We start from the raw sequence: 10,566 nt of genomic DNA, 5'->3' as shown, positions 1-10,566 counted from the left end.
TTCCTGCGTATCACTACAGCTTTAAAGTTTTTCATGTTTGAAGTGCATAATCTGAGCCCTGTGCCGGCCTAGTGCAGATTAGTCACCGATGTCGCCACATAACGGCAACTGGGCCAAAAACTTCAACTAAACTGCTTAGTAATGAACTCTGTAACTATGATGACGCATGGAAAGTGAGGTTTGCAATCTTTGTATTTATGCTGTCTCGAGCAAAATTGTGAAAACAAAGGAAAAATCCCAAAGCCAGTTCTCTTGGCACAGAGTTTCCTGTGGAAGAATTTTGTCTAAATTAGGTAAGCATTCAACCACAGCTGTATCAGATGTGACTGACACAAGAGTCAAGGTCGCGTCCATCAACCTCACACAGCATCATCCCATCGCATACTGTATCTCAAACATGCCCACATAGTGGTTTCGTCCGTCTCTTCATTTTGGTGTGACAGCTCTCAAGAGCTAAATGATCTGGAATAAAATCCCCGCCCTTAGGATTCGTCTCAATGCAGAGAAACAAGTTTCTGCTTCGCTCTGATCTATAAACAAGTCTGCAAACATTTCCCCATCCCCGTCAAGCCTGTAGTGTTCTGCCAGCTGAAGCTTGACAACAGGCTAATTTGAAGGTGGCTCAGGTGAAATGGGGAATTTGTTCTACTTAATTTGGACGAGTTAAACTGGGTCTTTTCAGCTTGAACCTTGATCAGTTGTCAACTTGGTTTGAAATCAAAAGCTTAAAGCTAATCAAAAGCCACTGTTTCTGTTTTTTTCTGGAGTTATAGAAATAGAATATTTTCATAGTGGTTACACATCAACAATATCATTCACTCTGTTTATTATAAACACAAATAACTACTGGATCATGTTCTTGCTTCCAGAGATAATTTATTTAGACATCATTTCTTTCTTTGCTAAGTGAGGAGGTCATCTATCACATTGTATCACTCATTTTGTTGTACTGTGAAAGGGGAAGGATGATTAGATCACGGTAAAATTTCAATATTCACTTGTAAAGTATTACTAATTAATGAAGCGTTGACTAGTTTTTTCCCCAAAGCATGGTATCCTTTTGTTACAGCAACACTCTACAGCTGCATGAAAAGATCTGGTGTCAGCATCCTGCTCACATTTCATTTGCCTTTCCCCACTTCACTACTTCCTGCCCAGTAGAGCCCACACATAAATGAACATAGACCATGGTTTTTTTTTTGTTTTTTTTTTAAACCACAAATGAATGTCTTTATTTTCCAAGACACTGTTAACACACAGGTATACAAGAGAGGTATCAGAGCTCTTGCATTAACAAAATAAACCAAATTCGGTATCAGAACATTTAGAGTGGTAATATGGAATGTACTTGTTTCCACTTTTTAAAAAAATTTTCTAAACAATCTTTTCAAATAAATATTCTATATTGTCTTTATAGCTAGTGTTTTATCAATATATTCTCTTTAGTCAAAGTTTCGGGAATGAAGAGGAGAAAATCAGACAAAAATAAAGACAGTGACAAAACAAGGATAATATCCCCTTTTCCAAAATGTCTTCTGTTTATAAGCAAAAAAGAGTACAGGGCAGAACAACTGTTGAAAAAAGGCAAATCCCTTCTTCTAGACCTAAATAATCTTGTTCATCCACCAAAAAGTGTAAATCCAAAGTGCCCGGTGGACACACACACCATGTTTGATAAGAGGGTCTTAAGAGACACCAATATAAACACAAAATGTCCTTATCAGAAGCTTAAGTTGTCAATTGCTACAAGGCTGCTGACCTAGCCAGCCAAGGTCAGGTTGTACAGACATCTTCCCCACTAATACTGGCTGTGCTGTTGGGGACTGGCAGTCCAAACTTCATCAAAAAAAAACAAACAAAAAAAAAAAAAAAACTTATGTCATGACACAGGTAAGCACCACGTCAGGCTCTTAGAACTACACTTGAGCTTCCATTATCTCTGCCTCACTCTTTCTCTCTCAGAGAGAACTTAACAATAAAGAAACTTGTCTGTACCAGAGGAGGAGAGGGGGAGGAGAGTCCTAGGATGCTACAGGAGTCCCAGTGTGTGTTGAGAGACGTCTGTCCCGCACAACATTTCTCCTACCATGTATAACAAAGAAAAGGAGCAGTCTCAGAAAGAGAAAAGTGCAAGTAAGGGCACAGGACGCCCTGTCCTCTGGCAGGTTAGGGAGAGTGCACAACGACCACACAGACTCTCCTCTGACCCTGAGGTGCCTGAGGTTCCCTCCAAGCAGAGGAGGGTCAGACCCCCACGTAGGCGTAAGGACGATGCACCTTGGAGTAGCAGGGTTTCAGCTCAGTGAGCCTTTTCCCAGGCTTGAAATTGAGACCATGTTAGCTCCAGTGCAGCGTCAGTCAGAACTGTGATCCTCCAGCTGGGAGATGATAGTAATCAGGTTCTGGAGGCCGAAGATGAAACCACTATCCTGGCCTTCATGCACTACACTGTCTTCTCCATAATGCCGACAGGTGGTGTGAGCAAAGTCAATCATGCGCACGTCCACCACGGGGCTGCTGGCCTCTCCTGTGCTGTGAGGGGAGCGACTACTGCCACTGTTACTGCTCCCTGCGGCCACACTGGCACTTCCACCTGCTGAGGAGGAACGAGGGAAACCAAAGGCTCCCTCCTCTTCCTCCTCCTCATCCTCATCCTCCTCTTCATCTGATAGCTCATCCTCATCACCTTCTTCCCCACCATGGTGTCTAGGTCTAGTTGGAGTCCTGGGGGGGTCTCCATCATAGATGATAAGCAGGGAGCTAGAGTAGAAGCGGTAGGACTCGCAGGCCTCCAGGGCTGCTTGCATTTCCCGGAGTCTGCGCAGCACTGGGGACAGGAGCTCTCGACGCAGGCGACGCCCATTGTGGAAGAACTGGTAGAGGGCCTCCTTGAAGCCTGCGAGGGTCAGCTTACGACCGTGGTACTTATTCATGAACATCAGCTGGCCTGAGTCCGACTGATACACCTGCAGGAGTCACACAGAAACATGAGTACCTAAGCTCCACATTTACAGTGTAACCACTACAAGAGAACTCGAATGTAGAGGAGCTGAGTTGCATCTCTGCCATACCTGCATGCCACAAAGTCGCACTCCAATAGAGGAAGATGTGCTCTGTTGACACTTGCGGATCTGATTAGCTTTCTTCTCCTCTGATGCATCATCCCCATGCTGGCGAGTTCCCATCTTCAAGTCTAAGACACATGGTACTGTATAGCGCCATGTCAGGTTCTCCAAAAGGATAAATTCTATGAAAGGGGGTCAAGGATCAAACATCAACAAAAGACCTATAAACTAACACGGTGTATTCATGCTTTTATTAATAACCAAGACCGATCCATCTATCACCGTGTGCTTCACTGCACACTGAGACACCTGGTAACTGCTGTTCATTCATGAAAGGATACTGTATTGGTTACGGTGCTTTGCATTCTCCTTCATCCTCTGTAATTGCTGCTGGTGACATTTGAGACTCCAGGGGTTGTGTTTGATCTGTGGCACGACGTTGCCTTTCTCCAGGCTGAAGTAGAGAACCTCCGCCTGCTGCTGCTGCTGCTGCACCACCACCTCATCACGATTGTAACTGCAAAGGTGACAACACAGAAAAACGTCAGCTTTAGTTTTACAGGACTTACTCATGACGTGTCTCGTTGTCTGTGAAGGCATGAAGGCGCTAAGGCAAGCATTTTAACCTCATGATCTTGTCTTCTTTACGACTGTGTCGAGCTCTTTCTTTGCTGTAGTTGTCATTCTCCAGAAGGAAAGCGGACTGCTTCTTGTTGCTCCACTTCAGCATCTTGCTCTTGGGCTCACAGTCTGTCGAGGGATCTTTGTTATCCAAGTCCCCTGATTCGCTGTGGAGGGGGTAGGCGATGAGGCACAGATTCCCTTCCTCATCCTCTTCGAAACTGACTGAAACTACACCTGTGAGAGCATGAGAAGGAGAGTGGTTATTAGTACTTTTTTGTTTAGTAATAGCTTCCTCAATAAAATGCCAGGACAACCCTTTCCATATATGTCTGTATTTATATATTTAAACACATTTCCATTCAGACAGCCACTGGCACGATCATATGTCCACATGAATAAGTACACAAACACACAACCACACACACACAGTATGTGGATTTGATAGGAAGAGATGAAGAGGAAAGCAGGACTTCAATAGGACAGAGCATTTTATATTATCAAGAGCAGATGTCAGAGCACAAACAGTGTTTATATAACTCAATAATCAGAAAACAAGAGACACAAAATACCACACAAGGCTGAAATGTGTCAAACTGAGCAGGACATTTATTTCGCAAATGCCAAACATCCTCATGAAAAAAAAACACACAATAACTCATAAGACAAGAGTTTCATGCTGTCAGCAATGACATGAGAAAATGAAATACAAATCTCTCTTTCCACATACAGAAACATCTATGGAGCAGCAGAAAAACAAGCCACAGTGAAGACTGACATAACCAGAGTACAGTGTGTGAATATGCCATGATTCAGTCCACACATTCCATAACCAAATGGAATAAGACAAAAAATTGTGGTAGGCTTGAAAATACATCTGAAGTTCTTTTCTTTTTAAGTTTTACAGAGTCCACTTAGAAGTCAATTTTACAAACACAAACCAGAAAGGTGAAAATTGGGTTAACAGATGTTTCTAGAATCATCTTAATGATTAAAGAAACACAGTGTGCCTGAGTGCAAATGCTAATTAATGACATGATCCACCAACAGGCACCCCAGTAAACCCCCCCTGAGGCCCTAGTAAAAGTCCCTAGAAGGGCCTGTGTATCACTGGGTGGGGGAGGTGTTGCACTGAGAATAAACATCACAGCTGCAGTGTCTCATACAGATAAACCACCGACGGGAAGAGGGGATGTGGTCGAAACAGATTAAGAGGGTAAGTGGCAGAGATGTAGATGCGAGATCCGCATCCACATTGACATATGATACACTTTACATTCAGCAATACAAATAATGGTAGTCGTCACATTACAAAACAGCCATGGAATAACATAGAATAAATGACAAGTTTAAAATGGGAATGAACCTGACCACAGGAGCAAATGTTTGAAAAAAGCACCCTGGTGCTTTCGCATGTTAAAACGGCAGGCCTGAGGACCCAGCATCCATATTTCTTCCGCAGCCCAAGGCCTCTCTGATGTCATGTGCACTGACATCACCATCCTGCAGGAAGCCCCGCCTCCAAAGTCTGTCCTGACCACAGTCCGCTCGGAGCTGCACGGTCATCACACCCCCACAGCCAAGTGTGGGAAGTTATGAGTCACTCTGACTGAACTCAACAGAAAGGCTCATAAATAAGTGATAAAGGTGCATCAATTAAGATTTTTACAGCCTAATATCATAAAATGACTAATATATTTGCAGGGGTTTGACAGTGATGTAGATCATAATCAATGTCTATTGTTTTATTAGGTTCAGAAGTTCTAGTTGTCTAATCCTGCTTTCAGGTCTGTATCTTGGAATGAGTTCCTTGAAATGACCATTGTGATTTACACTGAATACAGATAATGCTACAATCATTTTACTGATGTCTAAAAGCTTAAAGGGTCACCCCTAACTTGTCTACATCTCTTAATCTACATCTACACCTTCATGAAAACCTCAATGTTCCCAATTTTTTGTGCATTCAGTGCCTGAGTATTAATTTCAATTCACTTATTCCAATTACGGGCCACTGCAAGGTGTCCCTGACACCATTATATATCCCCGAGATTTCTTTATCTCTAAGCAAAGCTAATTAAATGACCCTATGCTTTTTACTCTTACTAATGTGTGATATGTTAGAGACAGGAGCGTGCCAGTGGTGAAGAGCATTTGAAGGTCCCAGAAGTCCTCCACTATCTTCTCTCCAAATCTCAATCCTCATCCTGGATATTTTTAATTGTCCCACGCTGCAGTCAGATACCATGCATATGTCCTGTCTTCGTCATATGGCTGCATATGGACGTCTGTATCAGCATGTACTAGGTGTCATTGTCTGTGGGTGAAACTTTGAGAGAGTGTGGACCTGGACCAGAGACCCGGGAACATGATATTCCAATTAAAAGTGTGTACGTAAATGAAAATGTGTATTTGTGTCCATGTTTCCGTGATGGACCTGAAACCAGACCTGGAAATCTCTCCAAATGAATTATTCCCCCGTTGATCTGTCCCATTTATTTTTGATCCCCTTGAAATGATACATCATCCTGAAACCGTAGCCTTCTTAAAAGCCAGACACGGCATTTCAAAGACCTCTGGCTACTCATCCTCCCATCAGGAAGTCAGGCCCTCAGCTAGAATGCTACCCGAAACCCACCCTCGACTTCCAGAAAACTGGCTGTGGTACGTGCCAACTGCTCCGACACGAATGACAATGTGCGGAAGTCACAATACCTGGCCAGTAAAAACAGGATTGTAACTATCTATAAATATCAAAATACATTTTTTGGTGTGTTGTTGTGTGCGCAGTGCTCTTTGAGCCTATGCAAAACAACCATCACCACCCTTTACCTAAAGCAAAATTATCTCCTCCTGATCTCAATGGCCACATTTTTTTACCATTAGTAATATTAAATGCAGCCAAGAGTACAGCATGCACAGAGATGAGGAAGAGGAAAGAAAGGATCAATGCTGGGTATCAAAACAACATCATACATGCTCTGTTGTGACAGATGGGATGATACTTCCCCCAGATTTGGGACGGGGGGGTCTTACCTTTATACTGAGGGGTGAACTTCCTCATCTCTGAGGGGAGGCTCTTGTAGAACTGGTGCTCCCGGGGGATGAGGGGCTTGCAGATTGTTTGTTCCCCGAATCGTAGCACACAGGAGTGGCCTCCCACCTGGTGCACGAAGGGCTCAAGCATCACCCCTTTTCCGGGATACGGAGTCCCGTCCGCCTGCATGAGGGCTTCCAGAGCGGGACTCATCCTCACTCCGCATCGGACAGCTGAGCTGGGGGGACCCACGTCGCACGGGAGGCAAGAGGCTCGGCCGCTCGCTTGGCTCCCTATCCTCGGACTCTTTCCCGTCGGCTCGCACGGGGGCGCTGCTGGTCGCCTGCACGAGCGGAGCACTGAAAAACAAAGGGCTGAACAGGAAGGACAGAGCCAGAGACGAAATCCCTTATTCCCTTTGTTTTCCTCGCGGGAGGGCAAATTACAAAACTCCTCCACTCGGCTGGATATTCTCCGTGTTTGTACGTGTGATAAGAGGCCGCTTATGTGGCCATAAAAGCTGCTTGACACGTTCTCGGGCAACGTGCGTCGTCCCCTTCCGTCTGGCCGTTACCGAAACTGACGACTGTGCTCATCCTGCAGCTAGAAAAACAGTGCGAGCAGCCAGCAGGTCCCACCTCTGACCAACGGCCAGCCAATCACGGAGCCGCGGCTGTCGCTGGGAGGAGACAAGGCACCTAGGAGAGGATAACGCAGCTCGAGCAAACAAAGAGGAGGAAGAGAAAAAACAGGGGGGAGGGTAAAACAGGAAAAATACTAGACACAGAAACACAACACTGAAGTCATGTAGTTTCGTGGCTGTTGTTACTTTGGAGACGGGCTGCAGGTTGCATTTTAACTTTAATCTTGTTTTTGCAAGGTCACATGTCCTTGGGGGCAAAGTGTTCCAGAGAATTTAAACTGAAGGCAGGGAGGAAGTCGAAATTGTACATAAGCCTCTTCTCTTTAAATGTACACTTTTGACCTGAGTTTTCATGTCTCAGTAATAAACTGAAAGGTGTGTTAGAGTGGAATATGTAATGGACGTAATGGGTGTCAAATGGCAAGTCAGAATTTAAAGGTATAACCACTCGATCGATAAATATCAGTATTGGAAGTAAATACCTTGCATGATCACCCTGTCTTAAACCAAAATCGTGGTTGAGAGGACCCCTCAAGAAAGCAGCTGTTGTCTCACTTTAGTGGCACAAGAAGCCAAGACCTAACTCAGAGACTAATGCTGCTCACATCATGCAGAGATGGAAAAGATTTCCATGTTTACAGCTTACAAGTGCACATGTTGTCAGACAACTCAGTCAGAGTTGGTCATGTGAGAGTTGGAAACACCGCGCTCTACCAAAACAACACTTTCCATTAAATTTGGTTTCATTACCTTGGAATGAAATCCGAGGTTTCACGAGGATATTCACCCGAGCACCGTCGTTACGGTAACTCCAATATGGCATCCACGCGACATAAAACCATGTTCACACCGAATTTAGAGTGATCTCTGAGTCTGAAGCATTCATCTACTGTACTGCTCACCCGCAGCATATGCCAAAGACTTTTCATGGTCTGCATATGGGTTGTGCGGCCCATTACACATGTGCATTACTGTCTTTCTTCCCGTCCCAACCCGTAAACTTTACACTGACATGAGTTTGCACATATAAAATTGGTTTTCTACGCGCTGGGAAAGTTTTACAAATACCAAATCTTCATTGTCTAAAAATCCACAATACAAAAGGTAATAGCTGCACTTGTTTACTGTTTAAGGTGTCCTGTCAACAGTTTTACTGGTGTCTTTTTTACACTGGTGGTCTGTGGGGACAATGCTTTTTGGTTTGCAGAGGAATTTCGTGTTGCGGTACAACAGTTGGCCACACAGAAAAATTGGCAGCAAGGCTGACCCAATGCATCAAATCCAGCTTTCTATACATCCACGTTATGAAGACTTATCAGGTGCTGGTTTATACTGCTGTGCGGCAGGAACATACAGCTCTGGAAAGATCATGGCCACAGAAAATCTTCTCCCCTACAACTGCAAGGATAACAGTAAATCTAACACAAATCTGCATGTTACAAGGCATTCTACTTGGAGTGTGCACATGTTTTACTGCCCAGCACAGGTCAGTGTTGGATGGTGTTTTATTGCCTTGTGGAAATAGTACAACCACATTCAACTTTTTTGCTAGCCATCCCCAAGTGTTGTTGTGCAGCGGCATGCCTGCTGTGTCGAAGCCGTAGTCTGACACAGCAGACTACTCAGTGAAATTGAGAAAGCTGTTTTTTCACATAGTTTGACCATAGTGATGAGGTGAATGCAGCCTAAGGCCTAAACAGGATCAAAATTACTTAGATGAATATACTGCTTTTACCCTCGTCAATACATTTTGGTGTTTCTTCTCATTAACATGTATGTACAACACTAAACACAAACAAAGCATAGCACTGCTTATACAGCTTTCTATATCTCCACAGTGTATCATTATATCTCAGAGAACATCCTTTTGCAACATAACATGCATTCTAGTAGTAGATAACTGAATTCTGGCTAAAGCTATGTAGAGACCACTGATAGCAATATTTAAGGAACTGTTATTATAGTTTTGTTTAAAGCTAGAACATTGCACAACACTATAAGATAATGCTAACCACGACCAAGAAACATTTTGCTGTGGTGTAAAGCCCTAAACAATTTTTTTCCCAGTATTTTACAATAGAATCACAGGAGACAAGCATTTTTTGTGTAGGCTCTGAGTAATATCTGCAAAGATACTGTACCAATAATGAGGATTTAAACTGCAAGTCAAAAATACAAGTTAATGGATACAAGCTGGGACAGCTCCGCATTCTGGTGTGTGGGCCTTAACTGGCTTTACTTTGGCTCCGTGTAGAGTAAAGGATCAAATTTTCTTTGGCCCTGTTCACACCTGGCATTAACATGTGTCTTGGGTGATGTAAACATAGGTGGACAGCTCTAAGTACAGGTCTGAATGCACCCAAGACGCAATGAGGACGCATTGAGACGCATCGCTCAGACCACATTCGGAGGTTGTCTGTGCTGCACATGGCCACATTCTTTTAGCATTGTGTACGCAAATATGTCCTGGGCCACACCGAAGGACCCCCCATTCAACTGACGTCCTCTGCGTAAGTGGATGTACGTATTCATTCACATATAAATACAACTCATAAAATTAGCGTGAGCTTCCTTTTGCCATGACATAAAATTTCGAAAAGCTCATACACATATACTGCGAGTGGGTCAAACGTCCTGGGCGATTTGGTTTGTCTGGAACAAGCCCAGAAATAGACCCCATCTGTATTGTTTTGGTTTCTTCTTGTTCTTTTAATTTCTGGCAGACCAAGCACAGGAAGTCCATTGCTTTCTCCAGCCAGTTAAGAAGCAACAGCGCATTTGGGCTTTGCAAACAGAATTGAGGTACGTGTTTATCTGCATATAGAGCGGAGAGGTAAGATCCGATCACAAGTGGTCACTCGAAACGCATGTGGAGACACATTCTATGCCATGTGTGAACTGACGTACTTAGAGCTGTCCACTTGTGATCGGATCACCAAAGACGTATGTTAATGCCAGGTCTGAACAGGGCCTTATTATTGAATGGCAGTTGTCCTAATGGGTCTGACTGGTGTGCCAGATCAGACGAAGCTGAGATACTGTAGGCAAGCTCAGGTCACTGGACGGTTACAGCCTAATTACGCACGAGTCTCTGCTGTTCCAGTTCTGGAAGGGAGGATTCCAGACCTGGGAAGGGAGGGGCTTAAATGATCAGCAGTTGAACAGGGCACCCACCCTTGTCTTTCCATTTGTCCCACAGG

General features: G+C 44.0%; 1 protein-coding gene across 1 annotated transcript; it reads right to left on the bottom strand.

Moving 5' to 3' along the window:
- Positions 1-864: 864 nt before the first annotated feature.
- Positions 865-7,314, bottom strand: ip6k2b (inositol hexakisphosphate kinase 2b). The gene is made up of 5 exons (XM_040159835.1): positions 6,723-7,314; positions 3,692-3,923; positions 3,407-3,582; positions 3,072-3,247; positions 865-2,966 (listed from the first exon to the last, which is right to left on the bottom strand). The coding sequence occupies exons 1-5, from the start codon at positions 6,934-6,936 to the stop codon at positions 2,355-2,357; spliced, it is 1,410 nt and encodes a 469-aa protein (XP_040015769.1). The 5' UTR covers positions 6,937-7,314; the 3' UTR covers positions 865-2,354.
- Positions 7,315-10,566: the final 3,252 nt, after the last annotated feature.

This window comes from Xiphias gladius, chromosome 21 (genome assembly GCF_016859285.1).
Source record: "Xiphias gladius isolate SHS-SW01 ecotype Sanya breed wild chromosome 21, ASM1685928v1, whole genome shotgun sequence".
Taxonomy (NCBI): Eukaryota; Metazoa; Chordata; class Actinopteri; order Istiophoriformes; family Xiphiidae; genus Xiphias; species Xiphias gladius.
This window is presented reverse-complemented; position numbering and strand designations above follow the sequence as displayed.

Bases quoted from the DNA above. Each gene is read 5' to 3' on its own strand.
- ip6k2b (XM_040159835.1), bottom strand. From the start codon at position 6,936: ATGAGTCCCGCTCTGGAAGCCCTCATGCAGGCGGACGGGACTCCGTAT. The intron at 3,248-3,406 runs GTATCCTTTCAT...CCCCTTTCATAG, and splicing joins AAAGCACCGTAACCAATACA to AATTTATCCTTTTGGAGAAC. The intron at 2,967-3,071 runs GTATGGCAGAGA...TGACTCCTGCAG, and splicing joins TGCGACTTTGTGGCATGCAG to GTGTATCAGTCGGACTCAGG.